The sequence below is a fragment of the Sminthopsis crassicaudata genome, chromosome 3, assembly GCF_048593235.1.
Source record: "Sminthopsis crassicaudata isolate SCR6 chromosome 3, ASM4859323v1, whole genome shotgun sequence".
NCBI classification, from domain to species: domain Eukaryota; kingdom Metazoa; phylum Chordata; class Mammalia; order Dasyuromorphia; family Dasyuridae; genus Sminthopsis; species Sminthopsis crassicaudata.
In genome coordinates, this window is record NC_133619.1 from 455,680,666 (window position 1) to 455,705,999 (window position 25,334).

General features: G+C 34.5%; 1 protein-coding gene and 1 long non-coding RNA gene across 7 annotated transcripts in view; one reads left to right on the forward strand and one right to left on the reverse strand.

Moving 5' to 3' along the window:
- RBMS1 (RNA binding motif single stranded interacting protein 1) overlaps positions 1-25,334 on the forward strand; it is a 232,629-nt gene that overhangs the window by 55,833 nt on the left and 151,462 nt on the right. The window contains exon 1 of one of the 6 annotated variants that reach the window (XM_074303315.1): positions 8,797-8,998. The exons of 2 other annotated variants lie outside the window; for them this stretch is intronic. In XM_074303315.1, the coding sequence (XP_074159416.1) occupies positions 8,963-8,998 (36 nt within the window). In that variant the 5' untranslated portion in view covers positions 8,797-8,962. Of the gene's footprint in view, positions 1-8,796; positions 8,999-17,281; positions 18,099-25,334 lie in introns of those variants that run through there. 3 more of the 6 variants (XM_074303313.1, XM_074303314.1, XM_074303308.1) reach the window with 3 other exon arrangements.
- The window catches only part of LOC141562942 (uncharacterized), a 177,434-nt gene that overhangs the window by 6,322 nt on the left and 145,778 nt on the right, over positions 1-25,334 (reverse strand). The window lies entirely within an intron of this gene.

The window sequence follows — 25,334 nt, forward strand, 5'->3', positions numbered from 1 at the left end:
AGAACATTGAAGCTAGTTATGGAAGTATCATGGAAATCTCTTTTACTCTTTATTCTAGCCCTTTTCCCTTTCTTATTTCCAGGGGAAAACTATTTATATGTATAAATTATCTTTCTGGTTTCACACTTCTTTTTTTTCTTTAATCCATAAATACTCTTTCTTTGCAGTCACATTTTCTCCAAATTAAGAATTCTGATTAGTACCTATACTAATCCCTTATTGTTGTTGTTAGTTAAAAATCATGGATTTTAAAAAAATATATATATATATATAAATTTAGCTGCAAGAAAATTAATTTCTGTGATCTACAAGTCTTATAAACAATGAAATAGATTAGCTTAATAGTGGCAAAGTTGTGATATTTAGGATAAAACAGAACCAGAATGCAGAAGTTTTAATAAAGTTATTATAAACTAATCAAAGAACAAAAATCCTGAGAAAAGTTCTAAAATTATTTGTATTTAGTCATTTCAATCATGTCTGCTTTTCATGACTTTTTTGAGGTTTTCTTGGCAAAGATATTGGTTTTTCATTTCCTTCAATGACTCATTTTACAGATAAGAAAACTAAAAGTTAAATGACTTGCCCAGAGTCACATAGCTACTGCATGTCTGAGGTTGGATTTGAACTCATGAAGTTGAGTCTTTATCACTTCAGGCCTCACACTTTGTCCACTGTGCTATTATGTATTTGTGAATTATGTAATTCTAAGAATTTTTCTTTCATATACTGAAACCTTGGTGCCACAAAAACATTTTTTGTAAAAGGTTAAAATGTAGAGGATCGCAACTTAACAGGCAATTATTTGCATTTGAGAAGTGCTTTTGTCTTGATAAAGGAAACAAACATCAAATTATAGCAATTTGAAAATAATATACTTATCATGGATACTACATTTCATCCATGAATAGTATTGTCAATTTCCCTCTTTTTCTCATTGCCTAGATAGATATCACTATCAAGTTGCCTTTAATTGTTTCCTCATTATAAGAATTCTTAATCTGGAGCCAATGAACAAGATGATAGGAGTTAGACTTCATAACTTTTATTCTTTTTTTCATAACTTTTCATAACTTTTATTCATAATTTTATTAGTTATTTATTATTCTTGAATGACATCCTTTGTTCTGATTCTTTTAAGAATTTTATTTGTAATATACTATAATCTGCTTGAACCTGCCATCCTCCTTTCCATTGCCCTGTGTATAATTTACATTCCCAATTCCTTGGAGTTGATAGTGTCCCTTGGCTTGTAACCATATGGTAGAATATTTAAAACATAAAAATAAAGCTGTTTATCCAAAAGTGCCCTATCAATTCTTGTATTTATGAATGTTTTTTTCATATAAAAGAGTAACTCAGGAATGTATTTTTGTATTTATCATAATAGTTTAATGAGAGAATTGATCATATCAGTAAGCTCAAAGAGATATTTTTCCTGTTCAGTAGAAATAGCATATTACTTCCTATCTCAGAGCCTTAGGTTGTTTATTAGCAAAACTGGGGATATCATTACATGATTTATACATTATCTTTTAGGTTTAATATTCTACAACCTATGGTACTAATACCTTATCATGCAATATAGGTAAACTTAGGGTATTAAATACTGTGACATTGGAATGCAAACTCTATCAATTCCCACTAAGCTGGGAATGATCTAGCTTGGATCTAACATGGATTGTGTGCATGTTATCTGGGCACTAACCTTGAGAAGTTTGGTAAGGTTCATCTCCAGAGTGGTAACAACCAGATGATGGATATTTAATAGCAACTTACACAGATAATTGACTAAAGCATATAATGGTTTCAACCTATTTGTAGGAGGGAATAGCCACATTGATGAAAATACAGATCCTTAAAATTGATTATGGGCTTCAGAAGTTGGAGGGAAAACAAAAAACAAAAAACAATTTAGGAGATTGTCTCTGAATTTTACTTTCTTCCTTTACTTTTGTTTCCTCTCAACTGTAATCTAGAATTTGCTTCTTCTACCTTTGTTTCGTCTGCATTGTAATCTAGAATTTGCTTCCTTTCAATTATAATTTACAGCTTGCTTCCCAATCCACTGTTATAGATAATTGAAATTTTGATGCTAACCTGTGATTGTTTGGGTGTAAGGAACTTTCAATATAAACTTTTCCTCCCCCATACAGATAGGTAACTTGTATTTAAGTGTTTTCTCAGATGCTAAAAGTTTAATTGATTTGCTTATAATCACACAGCTAACATATGTCAGAAGGTAGGATTTAAATCCCAGTACTTTTGAATCTTAAGGATAGCCCTTTATTTACTATGCCAGATAATTTCTTGGGTAATTGAATAGCATCTACAAACTATACTTGAAAAGACTTCATTCCATTATTTATGGAGAAAAGATCTCAGATTCTAAAGTCTGTCAAGAAGAAACATGTCTTTTATGCTATATTACTCATAATTGCTCTTGAGATTTTATATGTAAAGTAAATAAAAAGAAGAAAGGATTTTTGAAGTAATTTTGAGGAATGCACATACATACACATAAACACATGCATACACACAAATGATTGCCAAAATGTCAAAGTAAAATACCATTTTTACTTTTTGGGGGGTCCCTGAAATCTCTTTTTTGTTGTTATTACCATAGAATCACATGGAGATGGACTAGGCTTAGAAATCATTTAATGCCTTTCATTTTACAATGAAAAAAACTGAACCCAGAGAGCTTAAATTACTTACATATGATCATAAAAGTAGTAAGACCAGAGCCAGATTCTGAATCCAGGAACTTTAGAAATAGACCCAATTTTTTTCTAGTGGATTCCCACTTTAATTTCAAACAGTAAGTATATGTGGAGTTTTTGCAAGACACAAGAGGAGACATTGAAGAGCTCTGAAAGTAATGCTTAAGAGTTTGTATTTGAAGCAAATGTCACTGAGTTGCATTAGTTTCATGAGAAAGTGGCATGGTCAAAGTGTAGAGGGTTTGTGGACCATATTATAGAAATAATTTGAGATTAATGAAAACTGATAAGTAGAAAAAGTTTGATACTTAATAAATCATATTTCCCTTCCTTCCTTCCCTCCCCCCTTTTTTCCTTCCTTCTTCCCTTCCTCCCTCTCTCCTTTCTTCCTTCCTTCCATTAATCTGTCCAGATATAAAAAGATAAGTTGATAGAGATAGGAAGAAGAGGGATGGAGTCATAGAGAAGCAGATAAATATTGTTCATTTAGAATGGAACTTTTCAAAATGCTTTCAGTTCAGTTCAACTATCACTTATTAAATATTTTTTCTTTCTCTTTTTTCTTTTGGTTATACATGTGCTTCTTTTTCTTACGTATTTCTTTACAAACCATATTGGGGGAGAAAATCATAATAAAAAGGAAAAACCACAAGAGAGAAAAAAACAAAAAAAGAAGGAAAAAAATATAGAATGTGTTGATTTACATTCATTCTCTGTAGTTCTCTCTCTGGATGTGGATGGCATTTTCCATCCAAAGTTTATTGGGATTATGTTGGATTATTGAATTACCTGACAGGAACTTGATTTGTCATAGTTGATCATTGCACAATCTTGCTGTTATTGTATATAATGTTTTCCTGGTTCTGCTTGTTTTTCTTAGCATAAGTTCACATAAATCTTTCTAGGACTTTCTAAAATCAGCTTGTTCATAATTTTTTATTGAAAAATAATATTCCATTATTTTCATATACCATAATTTATCCAGTAATTCCCCAATTAATAGACATGCACTCATTTTCCAATTCTTTGCCACCACAAAAAAGAGATGCTACAAACATTTTTGCACATGTGGGTTCTTTCCCCTCTTTATATGATTACTTTTTAAGTATTATTTACTGTATGCCAGAGTGTGCTAGATGCCAGAATACAAAAAGAAAAAAAAAATGAAGATTGCCCCTTTTCTTCAAGGAATTTACATTCTGATATTTTACTATTAAAAACTACTTAGGTACCACCAGTTTATTAATTTTGATTACCTTAATATCATAGATCTTAATGGATTGAGGTAGAACTGTATTACAGACTGAAGCCTCTACTTCTTTGAGGAAGCTAGAGAGATATGGTAATTCTTTTAAAAACATTTATTCAAAATTAAAATATTTGAGATTCCCTTTGTACAAGGAATTGTATTAGGTGTTAAGGTATATTTAAAAAGATTATTAATAGGCCAAATCTGCTTTTTCTATTACCTAGTCACCTGGATGAAATTTTATGAATTGTAGCGTTTTTCCTTTATATTTCCCCAGAGAGTACAAGTGGTATTGGGTGTCAGGAACCCAGCTGAAAATCAAGTCCATATATGGCAGAGTACTGAATTTTCTAACATAAATGTAAACCTTTTGGATATCAATTAAGAAATGGAATGCATATTTTTAATAATAGGCTAAAAGCCCATGTTGGGAATTTGTTAGTCATTAAAAACCTTAAACTGTGAATCTGTGTTAAAGGAAGAGATAGGAGCAAGACCTGTCTTTCTTTGACATACAGAATTTCCAGAAGAGGGAACCCCATTTAATTAATGCAGGTCAGTACATTCTCTGCAGCTTATAAATTTTAGAGAATTTCCCAGAGCACTGAGAGAGAGGGCAACTAACTTCCCCAAGGATCCCATCACCACTCTTTGTTGGAGATGGAACTTGAAGCTAGGTCTTCCCAATTTCAAGCCAGGTCTCTGTCTCCTAAATTGTGGGTCTTTTCTTTTCTTTTTAAATTTAATTTATTTTATTCTGAACTTAAGAAATAAAACAAGCATTTCCATAACATAGGAAAAGGGAGAAAGATGATTGAACATGAAACTGCAAATCTATTTTATATAACTTGCTATTCCTTTTAAATACATAATAAAGTTATCATGTAACTTTCCCCCCTTTATTTCTTTTCTTCCTTCCTTCCCTTTACACTAGAAATAACTACCATTAGACACAGATATGAATATATGTGTAAAACCATTCTACATATAACTTGTTTTTCATTTCTTTCTTAATAGCAATGTTAATAATAGGTTTCATGAACATTCAAGTTTCCTTAAATAGGTCCTTGAAATACAGAATTCATAACTTCTATACATTGGAGAACAATGAAAAATATGATTAGAGAACTAAATTTCAATTGAAGGACTCTGAATTAAAGAAGTCAGAATTTTTTCAGTATCATTGCTCTTCAATAAATTTTGAATATATGCTCCCAAATAAAAATAAAGATCATTTTCATTTTATGTAAATAATTACTGATTTCCCTTGAATAGAATTTTCATTCAATTTGAAATTTTATTGCTAATACATATAATAGTAAATCGCACAAAATTATTTCTAAGTCAAATATTAGTCATTTGTCGTAATAAGGTTTAAGAGTAAAAATGGACTGTAATTCATAAGAAATTCCCAAAATTTACTTTAATTTTTTTCCAAAAATAACCTTTGATCAGAACCAAATATTCCAATTTGGATTTCACAATCTTTAATTGTTGGTCAGCCTACACACGCATTTCAGATTAGTAAAATGACCTGAAGGTGTCTTTTTATGAGGAAGGAGAAAATTTAAACAAGATATTCAATCTTTGAGTAAATAAGAACTATATCAATAACTCATAAATCAACTTTCAATTTTTATGATACCACTTATTCATATTGAGCATCACTAATATGAATAATTTCCTTCTAAAACTGAGTTATCCTATGTTATAGTTTAATAACTTTGATTCATTATGAAATTTCATAGTTTCAAGAGCCAAGGTAATAACTTCAGATATGAGGCTTTTTCTACCCAAATAGAACTTACATGACCAGATGAAAATTTGTTCATCTATTTTGACCTCTATTAGACCTCAGAAAGTATCCAGGCTCTGTGTAGAAAGACAGTAAGGTTGTCTGTCTTTTCAAAGGAATATGAGCATAGTTGGAGGTTATGTTTGGCATGCATCTACAGGACTCACAGTAAAAGGAAGCTGGAATAGCTTTGACTACTGTGGTCATTTCTTCCTCTCCTCCTAAACCTTGTTTTGAACTTCTTCATTAAACAAATGTATTTTTCTAATGATTTAGGAATAGGTTAAAATTGGGTTGGAGGAATGGGAGTAGAAAGTAGCAACAGGTCTGTTTTTAACAGACAACCACATGAAATCAGAGTAAAATTATTCATTTGAACTCATAGAGGTTGTGCTCACTGAAAAGTGAGGCTCATTGAATGACGTCTTTTGAAAAATGCTGCCACATGAACCACTTACTTGCAACAAATCTCCAGTTTTCTGTTCTCAGGAAAGACTGGATATTTCATAAGCCTTATATACGGGTATGTGTGGGTGTGTGTATGTACACACACATCCTTTGAAAGTAAGGAGGATGTCTTATTTAAGTGTTATCTTTCCCATTGATGAGCACTGAACCATGTACATACTAGTAAACACTTTAAAAAGTTGTTTGTTAAATAAATGGATCTATGTATAAATATGTATGCCATATATGTGTACTACTATGTGGGTATATTTATTCATTCAAAAATGCTACTTGTATAAGATGGTTTGTCAATTTTCAGTGATCTCTTTTAGGTAGATGCATATCTCTTCCTTCAGATATTTATCTAAACAGATTATATATATATATACATATATATACACACACATACATATATGTTATATATGATATATGAAACATATAATATGTTTATAATCTATTTAGATTAGTATGGGAAAGGTTGACTATGCAAAGTAACATAAGACAGTCACTTCCCTTAGACACTTATTTTTTACATAAATAGATGATATACACACATACATATATATCATGTGATTATGTGCTATGTATAAGTAATCTATATATAATCCTTTTAAATAAATATGTTTGAGGAAAGATAGTCATATGTAGCTTTGCATAGATGGTTTCTTCCCTCAAAGAAATATTTATGTACATAGATATGCACAGCATATTCTAAATATATAATAAAATACATAAACTATATATTATATGTAATATCTATGTATTGTTTAACATATAACATATAAACTACAGATTTATGTAGCTTTTCATAACCCTTTGTCATAGATCATCAAAAACTGATAATGTTTGTATAGAGATGTGTAAATATTGAATGTTTGTAGATATATGGTATTTCTGTATAGATACAGATAGAATATATGCATAGGCGCATATTATTTGTTTTAGTCTTCTGGGCTCTTGACACAGTGTGTTGATATTTAATATAGATGCTAAAAGGTTTTATATATATATATGTATATATGTATATATATGTCCATATATATGTGTGTGTGTGCCAACACACACACACACACACACACACACACACACACATATATATATATATATATATATATATATATATATATATCACATAACTGATAACAGAAGGTATTTTATAATTTTATATAGAGAGGCTAATTCAGCCTAAAGCATGTTCAAAGAAGTATTTATATTGCCTAAAGTAGTTATGATTAAGAATGATGTTTGGATTATATAATCTGATTTCCTTGATAGAAGCACTAAAAGCCAACAGATGAATAACATTTAATTCTAGTCCACTTATAATTCCCTCTCATCCAGGCAATACAACTATTTAATAACATTCACATTTATATAGCATTGTAAAGTTTGCAAAGCACTTACTTTCAGAAAAATATGGTGAAGTAGAGAATATAATTAACAACATCCCCATTTTACAGATGAGAAAATGAGACTCAAAAAATTAAGTGACTTGCTGAGTACTCCATAGTCATTTTGTCAGACCTCGAACTAGGGGCTTATTATAACAATGCTTACTTCTGGATGCTATCCCTTTAAGCTTAATTTAAATTCAGTGCCATTCAATTCAGTTCACTAAACTTTATTAAGCATCTACTTTCACCACAAAAAAAAAAAATCCATTTAAAAACCCTTAAACCCTAAAGACAGAACCTACCCAAGGGAGCTACACTAGAGCTATTCATGTTTTGAAGTTTTTCTAAATGTTTGCTTCTCTAGAAAGCACACTTTTCTGTGAGACTTATATATGGATTAGAGGATTAATTATTGGTTTAGTTTTTTTTTTTTAGTGGAAGAGGAGAGGTGATGTATACTTTATCATATGTGGTCATTGTATTTTTTTATATTATTATTTGTGATCTTGTTTATAATAGAGGATTGAATTCTAGAGCGTGATATGGGTGAAGGAGATGTGTTCTCTCCATAAATGTGATGTAAAAACAATACATGTCAATACATTTTATTTTTTAAATATACTTTTCTCATGCAAATTCCAAATATTTTCCATTTATTGAAAGTAGAGGGGAAAGCCAAACTCTTTGTGCTTTATATGTGTACCTACCTCCTATTAGAGGCCTTACAGTATTCCAGTGCAATCTCTATATAAACTCTTTGTGTTGCTCTCTACCATGGCTGGAAAATTTTGAATTGGCATTGAATTTATTTTTAAGGTCTTTATGTCACTAAAAATATGAAGCTAGAAAACTTTTCCAAAAGTTATCAGTATCATACTTCTTGTAGACAGATTTCCCTGAACTCACAGGATTTCTATGAATGCTTTGCAACTGTTAAACACTATATAAATGGGAGCAATTTTGATTTATTATTATACATAGGTTTTTGGTGCTTACTAATTTAATGGAGATTAGACCATCATATCCACCAAATGTTCTAATATTAGTTTGCAAAGTGTGAGTACAGTGAGGATCTAGTATAGATTGATGACAGCCTAGAAGAGTGGGATCCTGAAAAATCAGAGAAGGTCCTTACCTGAAGGTTTAGAACCAGGAATTGCTGATGTCATGTTGACATCATATTGTCATGACAACAACAGAATTTCCTGTTTTTCCCTCTGCTGCTTGGGGAGCATCAATTCACTGCAGGTCGTGACCAATTCACCACATGTCAGATGTATCATACAATTTTTAAAAATCTCTAGGACAGAACTCCCACAAGCTCCTCAAACAACCCATTCTAATATTCTTGATTATGCTGTGGAAAGTTTTTACCATATATCTAACTAAGGTAAAATTCAAACTAATCCCATTTTCTCTTTATTTTTATATTAATTTCTCATGGAACTGAGTGATAGTTATTATTTAGCATCCTCATCATGTGTTTCAGAAATACTATTAATTCTTACCTCATCCTCTTTTAAATTCAGACCAATACTACCAATTTCATGTTATTAATCTTTTGGAGTAGAAAGGATAAAAACAATTTACTGTAGTTTTCTCTTTATACTTATCTTTGAATATTTTAATTTTCATTATGGTCCCGTGTTTTATAAAAAATATTTTTTCTCCCCCTACTAAGAATGTAACAAGATACTTTGTTCCTTTTTCAGTCACTGTTTTATTTGTTTGATTTGGTATATTCCTTACTTTCTAAAACAGAGTTTGTTATCTCCTCCCTGGTTATTAGATATGACCATAACTAGCTATGTTCTTTGTGCAGAGTTCTAGTAGAATCTGTTAAAGGGTATATATATAATGATGAGGCTAATAAATAGTGTCCTTAAATGAGCTTCTCACTTTGTTTCCTGTCCCTTTATTCCATGGATTATGGATGATTGCCTTGTTTTTATCCTTTTAGATGAATATTAATTCTAAAGTTATTAAAGCTATTAAGATCTTCCCTTCTTAATGTGAATTGTCTTAACTCATAAAGTATTTGCAGGAATTTGGCATTAGTCTTTAAACATCCTGAAAATGAATGCTCTTCTATAGGCTTGTTTGCAGGACATGGTTATGGAGATTTAACAGCTCAAGAGCTAGGTTTCCACAGCCAAATAAACTGGAAGACTGAGGCAACATTCCAGGTAATTTAGGGGGAAAAAAATCTCACAACTATAACTTTCTCTGAAATATGAAACCAATTTTTGCTTGAGTTACCCCAATAGTTGCCTTTTCCTACTTTTTTCACTAGCAGCCTGTCCTCGCCATTTCATGTATCAGCAATTAACTTACAACTAAGTACAAAATAAATTATTAATTTTATCACATTTAAATTTACTAAATGTCCACAACAAAATGACATAACTGATTTCTGTGGACATCAATTTTAAATGAACTTTTAGCCTAGTTTCTAATGTTTCCATTTTTCAGAATTTGTATAATGTTGCAAACTTATCAGACTTTAGTAAAATAAGATTAAGGATTGTTTATGGGGAATAATTGTATGGGTTAATTGCAGAAGAGCTGAAGAAAATAAATTTAATTTGTATAATACTGCTGAAAAATTCAAATGAGCTTTAAATTTTATAAGCTCTTTTGTATATAAAAGGAGTCACTAACTTAGAAACATAATTAATTTTTAATTCAAGTGCTTTAAATTTGCAATAAATTTTTAAATATAAAAAACTTTATCAGTGGTGATTAGATATTTAATTGGCCTACTGAATCTATGGAATCTATAAACTATATCTGAACTTTGTAGATTCCATCCCCCCATTTTTAGATGAGAAATGCATTTCAGTTAATTTCTCAGAAATCCAGACCTATACCTTCCTTCATTCACAGCCTTATTTTATAGAAAATGATCCTGCTATCTTTTTCTCACCTTCCCTAGAAAGTTATTCTTTTCCAGAAAAGTTCCTTTCACCCATCCCCATGTGGTAATGGCAATAAGAAGGGATTAGACCCCTAAGAAAAGATCTTTAACACACAAGTAATTCATACTTTTGTGAAAAATGTTTGTTTGTCCTATTACACACGTGCTTATCCAACAGAATTACAAGAGTCTCACTTAGAAGTTAGAATTCAAGAGTGAATAAGTGAAACCACAGAGGGAATTTTTTAAATTCAAAAGTCCATTCAAATTCCTTTATAACCTAGTCTTACCTCTTACTTCCTAGCACATACACTTCACATTAGTATCATTGGCTTCTTTATTATTCCCCAACCAATATACAAGTTATCAGGCTTTTTTTTTTTTTTTTTCTGATTTATTCCCATTCCTGGAATTCTCTCCTCTCTCAACACCATTTACTGAATTTTCTTGCTTTAAGTCCCAACTAAAATCCTATCTTTTACTGAAAGCTTTCCCTAATCCCTCTTAATTCCAATCTCTTTTTCATTATTTATTTTGTGTATATTTTTGCTTTTTTATATATTTGTTTCCATGTTGTTTCCTCCATTAGATTGTAAGTTCCATACAGAAAGGAACTGTTTTGTATCCCCAGCACTTAGTACAGTTGCCTGGCAGATAATAGGTGTTTAATATATGTTGATTGATTGATATCAGGACAAAAATTCAACAGTCTCTGACTGCTAAAGTTTACATTTCTGAGAGGAGGATTTTATAACACACATGGACCTGTGATCTTATCTGTTTGAGTGGATTTCTTCATCATGGCAGATTCCAATCATCCATGTAATATCATTTTAGTAATTTTTTACCTTCTTTCACAGAGGATCATTTTCCTTTTTTATCCACCTGTCTTTTTTACATTGTGTAGATACAAGTGCAGCATTTAGGCTATACACCGATCATCTCTTTGCTTCTGCCACATGACCCATTCATCTCTTTTTCAAATCATTTAGTTCCTTGACAGTTTATCTTACACTACTTTTTGCATAAAAGCCTTCTTTGGAAATGTGTTAAATACTAATTGTATCCACACTGCACTCTCTATTGACTTATCTTTCTTTTCTGGAGGTTATTTTGTTCTAAGAATTTTAGCCAAATGGCATCAATAAAAGAACATTTTCTTCCAAAAAGATGGGCTTTTATGGACACTAGTTTGGAAACTTTAAAATCCCCATGCAATTTCTGAAATGCAATCCAACCTATTGTTAGGCTAGGTCCAATTTATTACCCATCTGGAGAAACTGTCCAAAATATGTATGCAAGTTCTCAAATTCAAAAGATTGGATATCTCACTGTATGTCAGTGTCTAAACAAAATGCAGTTTTCCTTCATTAATTTTTTTTCTCTAGGCATATAGTTTGTCTTATCTCTTATGAATAATTACAAATCTCATTGAGACTGCCCATATGTGTTCTTAATGAAATCAGCACAATATCATGAGCAAATGAGTATCCAAGGGATGTCATAATCTGTTGGGAATGCATTGATTCTTTTATAGACAATTCTGTATGACTATAGAAAACATTTTTGGTGGGCATAAATCTTCTCTGTTGTGCCTCAATGAGTATAAATCTCTCTGGCAGTCTTTGTCAAGAAATTTTACATGATCTTAATATATGTATAAGAGAATTGGGCTTTAAAATGTATTATACCATGTTGGGATTTTTTGTTTGTTTTTGTTAACAATAATGAGTATAGCAGAATCTAGTTTTCTCTTCACCTCTGTGGTCACAATGAATTACTTGCAAAACCCTTCTTATTTCCTTTTCATGTTATCATTAAGAATATCCTCAATATATGTATGTATCATTTTCATAAATATTTTATAAAGATGAAAAAGTAGGTATTTGAAGAATGGAATAACTGTTTTCTTATTCCTTTGGTAGCTTCCCTAGGAGAATAATGAATTATATTTTTAATTATTCACAACTTCCTTGTCTTCATTTTTTTAAGGGAAGGTATCAATAATGATATGATTAATTTCTACCAATAGTTTGTCACTGCATTATTTGAAAGAGATCTTATGTTTATAGATGGTCCAAAAACAATTCTTAGCACTTTCTTCACCCTTTTTAATATTTCATAACTGAAGAAGCAAAAAGAGTAGCGCAAGGTTAACCATTGTTAAACATATTTTTTTCCTCAATTTCTTCTCTTGCTAATGGCAAAGATTTTATTGTCTGGTGACCAAGATACTATTGCTTTCTTAGTCTATACTTTTAAGATAGATTCACTGACATCATCAGTTTCAGTTTCTCTCTACGATTTGAGTCAGCAGATTTTCCAGTAGAATCAAAAAGTTGGGGTTTTTTTGTTTGTTTGTTTGTTTTTTTGCCCTTTTGGTATAACCTTTAAAACCCAAGGATCACTTCCATGTTATAAAACCCATTTACTTTGCAAATATGAGATAATTTAAGGAGGAGGAAACTAACAAATGGAGAGAATGGAAAAGTTCCTATTGTAAGTGAGACTTCAACTGAGTCCTGAAGGAAGCTAAGGATTTGAAGGTATAGATGAAGAAGGTACATTCCAGGCATAGGAGACAATCTGCAAGAATACAGAGACTGCAGATTTTGTAATATTTAATATAATAGCATATACATGTACTCATTTTGATAAATAAAAGTTAATGATTATAAATTTACCCATAGAAGTGGAAGTTATCTTAATTTCCCAAACTCTTCTCTCATAGTTAATTCTCCAGAATTGATTACTTTGTTTTATTTTCAAAGCCCTCTATGATGGGGGCCCACCTGCCATTCTAACTTTATTGTTCATTTGTTCTGAACATGAAATAAGTTTCTCTCAAGCCAATCTTCTATTATGACCTTATAAATATTACTCCTATGGCTTGGAGTCTTGTAGTCCACTTCCATATCCCTGCCTCTTTTTGCCCTTTATGAACTTGACATATATTAATATTTCAAAATACAAAGAAAAATAGATGATTACATATAAAACTGAACTTCCATTAGATAGTCTTTCCTTTGTATATTCATTTATCATGATAATAACAAAACTGCTTTCTTTACCATGCTCACCTCAGAACTTCCTTCTAATTTCTTCTGTGTATTTCTTTAATGTTCAATTGATGCTTTTTTCTTTTTCTTTTTTTGCATTTTTTGGCATTTTAACACTACCTATTCATTTCTCCACCTTACAGTTCTCCCTGCCTAAAAAATAAAAGTTTTCCATTGTGAAAAATAAGTAAAGTTAAATAAAACAAAAATCACATATTGGCTATTTCAGAAAACACATGCTAATTAGCAAGTATTCACTAAGCACTAACTATATACCAGGTACTGTGCTGATTGCTGTGGGGACAAAGAAAGGTTTAAAAAGTTCCTACCCTTGAGGAGCTCACATTCTAATGGGGTGACAGCATACAATCATGTGCATATGAGTCACATACAGTGAAAATTAGAGGTAATCTTAGATGGAGGGCAGTAGTATAAAAAGAAAAGGGAGTAAAGAGAGACTTTTACACAAGATGGAAATTTTAGAAATGTGCAGGGAGAGCATTCCAGGCCTAAGGGAAATGCCTGTGAAAAAGCTATATAGTCTGGAGATGAGTTTCATTCATTCTGTACCTCCAGTCTATCACCTCGTTGCAAAAAGTACTATATCCATTTTCCAAATCACCTTCTGCTCAGATGCCAGGGTGCTTCTATGAAATGTTCCATGAATAATTTGGAGGCACGATGTGGCTTTTGAAGTCCCATTGTGTTTTATAGCTAATATCATAGCGTTTATTGCTTAATTATTCTTTAATTGCTTTAATGTTGTTCCCCAACTAGATTATTGATTGCATGAGTCAATGATCAGCTTTACACCTCTGTTTTATCATCTTCTTTACCCCAGATCTAGTAATCTTGGGTACATAACAGATACTCAAATAATTAGTAATAGATTCAATCTAGATTGGAATTCTAAAGTTTGCTTCTATTAGGCTTCTCAATAATTAGAAATGTTTGGAAATGGAAGGATTCCAACAGTAGCTGCCTTGGAAAGTAATGTATTATTCCCCACTTCCCAAGGCAGCTTGCTCAACCACTTATCATATGTACTGTAGAGATCTTTTGTTTGTTGTTTTTCATATATAATTTAGACTAGATGGAAGAGGCTGTGGTTCCTTTCAACTCTAAGATTTTAACTGCAATTAAAATTTTTAATTTTAATAAATATCCAAATTCCTCAAACCAGAATCTTCGAGGAAACAGTGGTGCTCATAGTAAGTACTTAATAAATGCTAGTTCCCTTTAAAAAAACAATTCCTATGTAGTGAATTCAAACATATTTCCCTCCAATTAAGTAGTACTGTAATTTATTGTTAGTTATTAGTCTTGGCTAATAATAGAATTAGTAAACAGAAAAGGTTAGATTTGAACTCTTATCTTCTGGATTCCAAGCTTATAATGCAACTCTCTCTATCCATGGCTCCCTCTGTGTATTTTGTGGGAGGAAAATGTAAACATGTGCTCAAGATATGTGTTTTCATGTTTTTGCTTTCTCTGTTATATTGGATTTTCACCCATTTGTATTTGTCCTCAATGTTTTTGAGATTATAAATTTTTTGAAGTTGAGCACCTTTTCTGTTTTTCTTTGTAACCCCTACTTGTATATAGACAGAGCGATATATTCAAAAGTATTAACTGTCAAAGTATTTGTTTAAAAAAAACAATCACTATCATTTCTCCTTTCATGTCATTCATTTTTATGATGGAATTTGTAAAACTGAGTCTCTAAGACTTTTATCTTTTATTATAAAAATAACTGTTTTAAAATGATTTATTTTGTTAGGTATTTTAATCTTTTAACACTTTAAATTTTCTTCTATTATATTATTATAACATACCTGGTCAAGGACCATGACATTGGAATTTCATAGCATCCAGAGAATTGTGATTCCCAAAACAGTACCACAAAGAAATCAATCCATGAAACTGGTTTTTTGTTGTTGTTTGTGTGTGTGTGTGTGTGTGTGTGTGTGTGTGTGTGTGTGTGTGTGTGGGTTTAGTTTGTGGTTTCCTGAGCATCAGGCCATGACAGCTGAGGTTTGTCCAGGGCACTTTTACTGATAGTTCACAGTCTGAACTCCAGGGGTTTGTGGGCAGGATATTCTCAGTAAAGAGTATCAGGACAGGACTTTAACCTATACAGCATTAAGAAAACATGTTTTTCCATACTTAGGTTTAGCAACTTGCAATTGAGGGTCTCAGAAACAAGAAATGGTGAGAAGCAGGTTAATTTAATGTATTAGATGAAAGAGAAGTAATTGTGAGAACATCCAGAATTCTTATCAAAGAATATGATATAGATTAAATATGTACCAAATACAACTTTATATCTAGTTACTGAACATCCATTTTGCAGCTCAGAGTTTTACTCAGAATTCAAGTATTCAAGCATCTAGTATTTGTTTGTTTACAGAGGGAAGGACTTGTGTGTGTGTGTGTGTGTGTGTGTGTGTGTGTGTGTGTGTGTTATTTCTTATATATTTTTTCATACAACTATACCAAAAACTTGTTAAATTCCACCAATTTACTGAAAACAGTTGTGAAGAGCATTTGAGGGCTTCTAATGAGAGAAACAAGGTTGTGTGTGTGCAGGGTGAATAATTTACAATTTGTCATTGCTGAAGCAAGAACTAAGAGGTAGTGGTTTCGCTAGAAAACGAACATAGAATATCTTGTTTTCCCTTCCAGTAATGAAGATTCCTTATTTCTTAAGACAACTTGCCACCTTGTTATTACTACTAATGTCAGTATCTTTTATTTAGTGAGGTTTGGGGGCAGGAATCCAAGGACAAACTAATTGAAAAGTATTTATTAGATGCCTACTATGTGAGAGTCCCTGTCCAACAATGAAGTACTGAAGTGAGTCTTCTGTCCCTGGCAATATCCAAGGAGAGGTTGACTGCCTCTGTCAGAGGACAGGTTCCACTTGATGATTCCTAGGATTCTTTCAGATTTTTACTGTGTGAGAAAAGAAGCCCCACAGAAGGATAGTCAGAAATGCTCTACAACTCAAACCAGAAAATAGAAAGTACACTTTCAACTATGTCTGTTTGTGCCTGTGACCCTCAGGTTTTGAAACTTCAGTTTCAGACCCTGCTAATCATATAAAAAATAGATTACTCTGTCCAGAGAGGGTGGGGTCGGACCTCAATCCGTTGGAGCAGAGTTTTGGAGTTTTGTTTTTCCCTTCTAGAAAGTGTAAATTACATCTTTTTGTAGGGAGATCTTTTCTCGAGTCTAAGTCTTTCCCTTTTGTATACAAAACACGAGGTACGTAAACCAGTATTTCCACAAGCGTGTTTGACTTCAAAGTTTCAGCTGTTTGTTTTCTGAGGGGTGAGCAGGGTTGTACAGATTGAATGTCGGCTCGCAGATGTGCTGTGTGATTTTTGTTTATCAGAGTCATTTTGGAGAAGGGAGGCTGTGAGGGCGAAAAATAGTAAAGGGCAGGGGGACTAAGTTAGACTTCCTCCCGAAGCGCTTTAGTGATCTGCTCCGCCAGGGGTTTAGAGAGGGGCGCAGTGCTGCCACCAGTGGCGCTTAGGGAGGGGAGAGAGGAAGAGGGAGGGGAAAAAAGAGGGGGGGGGGGCTGGCTGCACCTAGGAATGTGCGGTATGCGGGGAGCCAGGCCCAACCATTGCACAGGGAGAGGGGCCGCCGGCAGCTCGTTCGGTCTCAGGGCTTCCAGAACGCAGACCCAGGGGAAGAGGGCAGACTTCCCTGTAGCCTAGAGACGCTTGGAGCTAGCGCGCATAGAGCCTGCTGTGGCTGGCGGGGCGCTGGAGCCAGAGGTGCCTGGAAGAGGCACTGGGCTCTCCTGCTCCACCCCCTTCCTCTCCCCTCCCCCCTTCTCCCCGCGCTCGGCGCCCTCTAAGGGCGGTGGTTGTGGCCGTGGTAGGTGGGACGGGTGGCGGCGCTGCTGCTGCCGCCGCCTGGAAAGTCTCCCCTGTCGTCTGATCAATGAACTAACTCCCTTCCATGGCAGGCAGGGTGGCTGCTGCTGCTTCTACAGCCTCTCCCGCCCTACGCTACTCTCGGAGCCCAGCAGGAGGAAGAGGCTGCAGGAGGGAGAGGAGCCGCAGGGGGAGGGGACGGGGGCATTTCCCCTGACTTTTAGCCGAGTTCAGGAGGAGGAGGAGGAGGAGGAGGAGGTGCTGGAAGAGGAGGAGGAGGGGACAGGAGAAGTCAGCACCGCGGCGCCTGCAGGAGTAGGAGTAGCGGCGGCAGCAGCAGCAGCAGCTGCAGCAACAGCAGCAGCAGCAGCAGCAAGCAGCCCCAGCCTTGCCTTGCCCAGCCCAGCCCAGCCCCAACCCCTGACGCCTGCAGTCCGGCGAAAGGGAGTTTCCCCAGGACTAGCCTCGGAACTAGTGGCTTCCAAAGTTGCCCCCTCCCCCATTCTTGCACCCTGCCACAACCTCCCCCTCCCCCGCCCTCCAAAGCTTCAGGCAATGATTTTTCCTAATAGCAGCGGGAATCCGGGGGGCAGCGGCACCGGCCGAACCCCCTTTCGGAAACAGGTAAGAAGCAGGCGGCGCGGGCTGCGGGAGAGTCGGGGTGGGGAAGAACGAGACCTGAAGATTTGGGGGGAGGTTGTTGTTGCGCGTTGGAGACGCCGGGACTTGGTTTTGCAAAAAGGGCAGCTTTTGGAGCTGGGAAACAGCTGAGCTCTTTATCCTGCGAAGCTCATGAAAGGGACCCGGGTTGGCGGGGTGACCTTGTTTGTAAAGGAGTCGGTGGCGGCGGCTAAGATGGGCCGCAGGTCAGGCGACTTCAGCTGGATGACCTTAGCGGCGGGGATGCAAGCTCACCTCCTTTCCTCTCGGCGCCCCCTCCCCCGCTGCCCTGGGGACTAGCTGGGCAGGGTGGGGTGTAAGAGGAGGAGGAGGAGGAGGAGGAGGAAAAGGAAGAGGAGGGGTGGAGAGGGAGGGGAGGCGAGGCGAGGCTGGGCCAGGTTTAGGTTTGCTGAGCGTTGCAACAAGTTTCTCTGGCTTTCTCTGTCTCTGTGTCTGTCTCTCTCTATATGTGTGTGTGTGTCTCTCTCTCTCCGTCTATCTCTCATCTCTGTTTTCTCTATCTCTTTGTCTCTGTGTGTCTTCTGCATTCCTTGGAAATCTTCAACTGAAACTTCAAGCTACATGTTTTAATTTCTCACGAAACGAGGAAATCCTAGATTTTTTTGCTTGAGGGACGCGGAAAAAAAAAGGGGAACTTAGACCGTCGATTTCTTAGGTTTTCAGTTCTTCAGTAGCAGAGGGAAATCCTGTGACATTTTGATGGAAGAGATACTTTGGATAAGACTGAATCATACACATGCGTTTTCCTATTTTTATATACTTTCATACTTAAAAGAAAAAAAAAAAAGACAGATTGAACTCCAAAGGCAATTTGGTGGTTAGATCAAAACCTTGTGCGGGAGGAAAAAGAAGGGCTACAAAAGGGGGGGGGGGGGTTGTGAGCTCATTATGGTTGATTGCCTTTTTTGTGTTTTTTGTTTTCCCCAGTCCCTTTTTTTTCTTTGTTAATGTTATTGAAGTCATGTCATGACATTTCAGAATTGCAGGAGCAACAATCAAAATTTAACCTTATTATTTTTTTTTTTCCAAATGTGCTGTTCTCTGTTTATAAAAGGTGAAACTGATTTGAGGTCTGTAGCAAGATGATTGTTGAAAAACAAAACACCGAGCAGCTATTTTTTTCTCAACAATAAGCCTCTTGTGTCTAACCTTAGCCACTGAGGCAAATCAATTAAGTTATTATCCCAATAATGATACAAAGAATCGCATCCTTCGATGTGGACTTTGGCTCCATTAAGAGTGGATACATCATAACTTATGGCAAAAATGCCTGCTAACTTTACTGCAAGCCTTCAAGGGATTTTTATTTTCATACAAGTATTTCCATCAGACTGAGGGAATTTGAGAACAAGTCTAACTTTGGGAAAGCAAGGACTTTTATAGTTTTAAAGAACTGGTTTTGTTGAGTCCCTTATTAACTTTCACTTTAGAGTGGAGAACTAAGGGTCTGTTTGCTTTACCCTTAGAAAAGCAAAACTCTGGTTTTGAAATCTATAAAACTTTTGCCTGAGCTCATATCTATGAAATGAATACTGATATATTCATATAAATGTTTGATCCTGGCTGAAACTTTCAAAAGAAAAGTTTAGAATACACACAAAAAGCATTTTAGATGTGAGCTAATTTAGAATAAAAGTCTGCATTGACCACACTTGCATAAACTTCATAAATGAAACCAATTTACTACAAAGCCTCTCCTCCTCCCTCCCCTTCCCGCCCACCTCAGGCTACCTGAAAAGATGGTTAATTATGTAAGGAACTGTAGGACCTTGTGTATTCATTTATTTGTTGTCAGGGCTCTGCGGGGTGTTAGCTGTGAAATGAGGGAAAAAGGACGAGGGCGAGGCCTTTTACTGTATGGGGCTGTAGGTTTTGTGTGTGCTTGGGAGATAGCCTGCTGGTCTGGAGCACACTGATAAGATGCTCTTCTTTTCATAGGGCACTCCTTAGATTCAAAGAGCTAAAAAGGCTGACTGAATCAGAAAAACAAACAGACTTTCTTTTTTTCTATAGGCAAAGAAAGAAATGAATGTGTAGGCATTATACAGACACAAGACCCCGGGTACCAGTGGTATTTGACTCAAAGGTTTCTTTTGTTAGTATTTAGCTGTTTTGTGGTGAAAGCACACTTCCTACATAGAGACCTGGTTACCATGAGTGACTTTGTGATCTCATTTTACTTCTGGCTTACTCCATGTGTGTAGTCTTGGGTATGATTTTGTAGTGTGATTAAGTTGGAAACCTTGATTTCATCCTAATTGTGTTCATTTTAGAGATAATAGGAAATCTCCAGTTAAATAATGTAATTTGAATTTAATTTAGAAGTTAAATTTATAGGACAAGTTAACTTTTCTGATTTTGGGGGGGGAAACATTTGTGAGAGGAAAAAGTTTAATTATAAAGTATAATTAAAATTGCATTTGAAATTAAAATGAATGGATTCCAAAACACCAGTGCTACATAGTTATATGTATATATGCACACAATATAATTACTCTTATAATCTGATATTGACAAAATTTGAGAATATTTAAGTAACTTAAGTCTAGATATTTTTTCCCTCCAAGAACAGATAGTGAAGGAAAAAGAAAGTGATATTTATAGTTTGACAGGGTTTGTTGGAATTATGATTGGCAAAACAATAGTCCTGTTCCTTCTTTTTAAACCCCGAAGTGTTGCCAAAAAGGATCAGGAGGAGCCAACTAGATATAAGTGGGTGGTGTCTCACTTTTCCCCCCTTCAAGTATAAGAACAAGGAGTAAACTCTGATCTCTGAAGTCATCAGTGTTTAACAGGATTTTCCTGCATCACAAGCAGATGAGCACCTTAGAAATGCGCCTACTGGGCTCTAGTCAAACTTAGAATCCCTGGATAAAACTGGTAGCTCAGTGGGTAATAACTAGTAAAGGCATAATGCAGATTTAAGTCTCAATTGAGAAAGATGAGCATGCTTGCACATCCCATTTCAAGTTGTCTTATGATATATGCAATAATTTTCTGTGGATACAATATATATTCTAATTAGCAACTGTTACCCACTCCCCCCAAAACCCTAAACCCAAACTCCTCATGCCAGTATATAATGATTTGTAAAAATAAGGTCTTTTCAATGGGGAAAGGGGAGACTGGTTTTGCAATTCAAAATCTACAAATAAAACATTCTTTTCTTTGCAATTACTTTTTTATTTACCTTCTACTTGTGAGTGTCTTCTTTTCCTGCTTATTTTCATGTGATAGTTCAGATAGAGATGTCTCATAATCCCCCCCCCCCCCCCAAATTAAAGCATGGTGCAAGTTTTTTGTTGTTTGGAAGGATTTTGCTAAAAAGTGGCTTGCTACAATATTTTTTTCGGAATGATTTTAGCCAGAGTTTTGGAGTATCTGGATTATTGGAGGAAAATATTTAATATGAGTAGAGGGGATAAATATACTTGCAGATCCACAGTGGTTCTAGTTCTGTGTTAACATTTAATGAGAGAAATGTTTATCTCACCAGTGTAAGTAGATTTACATACTTTGCTGCTTTCAAGCAGATTAACTGGGCGTAGTTGCACGTGAGGAATTTTAACAGTGATTCAGAGTTTGGCCTTGTTCAGAGAATGACATATAAAGCTGTTGATTAACATCTTTTTCATGCAATTCTGTTCATGAAATTTATGGATTGGTTTGTTAAAGTTTTAAGATTAAGCTTGCACATTAGGTATATGTATATGAATATTGCTAAAGATAATCCCATGTTGCTTTTTTTCCTTCAGGAAAGCAAAATGATAGATTAAAAATTAAAGTATCAAAAAATAAAGCTAATCTTTCCATATAAAGTTTTATAGTCAAATTCCGTTTTCCATTATATTGTAAGCTTTGCATATTTGTATTAAATAGTACTTTAAAAATGATTTGAGGAAGGAATCCTGATTTGAAAATCACTAGCTGCAGCCATTAGGAAAGAACAGGATTCTGTATTAGTGCTTCCCCATTTCTGCCAAGTGCCTCTTTGGCATCTCACTAAATTTTCCATACTCTTCTTCCCTAATTTAACACATTTTTTTTTCTCTTAAAAAAAGAAAATATTTGGGTTTGGCTCCACCCCCATCCCCCAGGACAAATGTTCACATTGGATCATCACATGTGGGTAATTCTATCACTCTTGAAATGATCTCTCAGCAGGATTGCTTAAGGCTTGGCCAGGATTTCTTTTTTTAAATATTATACTCTTATCTCTCCTTTGTCCGTGAAACTAAGAATGCATTTTCAAATCACTGAGGCTGAAATATTATAAATAAGTGTGATACCTTGGATTTGAGTAATACTTTATTTCCAAGAAACTTTTTGATAATCTCATCTTTAAAGCTACATAGGTGAAATAGGAAGAGGACAGTCATTGTCATAATCAGCATAGAAATTGAGCCAGGGAAATTAAATGACTTGAACATATAAGTGGGCAAAAACCTCAGTTATATTAGTCCAATTCTCTCTGCCTGCAACTAGACATAAGAGTGTGGAATGTGTGAAGTCAGACCCAATTTATGACATGTAAATTTCCTATTTTATTATAGGGGGAAATTAATGTATTTCCAAAATATTTTTCCTTTTAAGTTGAGCTATTTTTTTTTTTTTTTTTTTAAGTAGGGTTTGTCTTTACATGCAGTCATTGCATTTCCTGGCTTTGTGCTGCTTTGTTTTGCTTGCTGCCTAGTAAAGATCTAGCCTTTACTTGTTTTCACCTCTGCAAGCTCCTTGGGTGATTTCCCTTGAAGTCTAGAGAGACTAGTGAAACAACATGTGTGCCCTTAGCTGAAGTAGAATAAGGATTTTATTTTCTGCAGGAAAGCATCGTGTCCCAAAACAAGGTCTCAGAGTGGTAAGACAAGACAATAGTCAAATTCTCTTTGAAAGGAATAATTTTTCTTCTCTTTAGAATGGAATAGAATATTAAGAACTGGCAGGGTCCTTAGAGATCATCTCATCCAATCTCTTTACTTCATAGCTGAGGAAAATAAGGCCCAGAAACATTAAATGAGTTTCCTGAAGTGGTGGTAGTCAAACAAAAGTTTCCTCAAATTAGTGGCAGAACCAAGAAGAAAAAGCCCTTCCGTCTCCTAATTTGCAGTCATTTTACTTGATTTCATTTACTTATAAATGTTTACCTCCTCAGTACTTTAAAAAACAAATCACCAAATTACTTTGTTCTTATTTTACAAGATAGCCCTACAGTTCCCTCCCCCTCCTCCCCATGGGAGTTTCTGGTGTCTAGGGAGAAAAAGTTAAATATTTCAGCCACAAATTATGCATTTTAAGATAAAAGTTGAATTATTTGGAAAGGACAGTATCAATCACTTACTGATTAAGTGATTACATTTTGTAGTTGCTTATATTTTTTCAGTTTTGCTCATTACATAGTAATTTTTGGATCCTTTACTCCTGAATTTTCCCATTTTGTCAGTTTGGATTTTACAAACTTAGGATTTGTTGTATTACTCAAAAAGGGAAGCTTCATTTTTCTCCCTCACCCAGCTGCAGATAGTTGACAGGTGTCTATTTTTAAAGTTTCAGCTGTACAATTCATATCTTTTGGATACGTTATAAAATAATATTGAGGAAGAATATTCTTCTGGAGTTGGGATCATAATGAGTATTTTTTTAAAAATAGGACAAACAAAATTCTGACTTGAAATTCTGACTTAAAATTCCAACGTAGTCCAAGTTGTCTTTGATTCTTGGCATTTATCAAGGACCTGGTAACATTCATCAAGTTTTATCCAATAATTACCATTATTAGCATTTATGTATCACTTTAAAGTTTGGAAATTGTTTTACATATGTAATTTTATTTGAGTTTCATAACAACTCAGTGAAGTGGGTTTTATGTCCTGTCTTCATTTTACAAATGAAGACTCATTCTCTGAGAGGATAAGTGACTGTGACTCATGGCCTTATAATCACTAAGGGCAGGAGGAAGAATTTGAACTCTAGTCTACCTGACAGTGTTAATCTCTACCTGGTGATCTATACTATGATATTCAAGGTTGTAGAGGGCTATAAAAATGAATGAGTCTGCTGTCCTCATGATGTTTAGAATTCACTTGGAAAGAGAAGATATACATACAAGTACCTATAACATGAATGCAAGGAAGTAGACAAGATGATTTAGTGAAAAAAAAAGTTTGAGAAATTTGGTCCAATTTTGTCATTTTTATAGCTGAGGAAACAGAAGCTTACTGAGGATCACATAGCTAATTAGAGAAAAAATTCACTCTTTGAAATTCCTGAAAGAGGACTCAGAAAGCTTTGGGAGAGGGTGGGGATGGGAAATCATAGATCTCCTTACTGACTTAAATGTCTACTTATTCATTCTTACAGTCTTTTTTAGCCCAATCTAAACAAATTCTGGGCCATCTTTGATGAGGCACTGAGAAGAGGAAAGGAGAACTTGCAAGTATTTTCCCATAGCAAATCGTATCTTTGTATTCATAAAAGACTGATAGGTCTTACAAAATCAATTATAAAGTACAGACTATAAAAATGGAATTTGATTCGGTATATAAAAATGCTGTCTTCACAGGACATCTCTTTTTCATCAAGAGCTTTTCCATAATAATTTTGTTATGAGCCTCCAATTATTAGAGAGGTAAAAAAGAGGGATATATGCTTGATAAAGGTATTTGCTATTAGCATAGAAGATATCTAGTGAAGAATGCAAAGTAGAAAGGAAAATCTTGATAGATGATTAAGGTTTGCAAAGCATTTTGCATATGTTATTTCATTCTCACAACCATTCTTGAGAATAGGAACTCATTATTCCCCATTTTATAGAAGAAGCAATTGAGACAGAGGTTACAAGCAGATAGACTTGCTCATGGTCACACAGAGTCTGAGGCAGAATTTGAGCACAAATGTTTCCTAACTCCAATCTAGTCCTCTGTTACGTATGCTGCTTAGATGATGAATTTCTCCAGTTATTCCTGCATCTATATAGCATTGTGCTGATGGCATCAAACTCTGAAATATTTTGAGCTTCCCAAGTGAGATCCATAGTAAAAGAATTTGACATAACTACATAGAAAAAATAAAAGCAAATTAATGAAGAATATGTCTTGTCCAGATTGTTTGGCAATAGGATAGATAACCGAGAAAGCTAGTATATCAATATAATTATTTTGTAGAGACACTATGAATGTACTT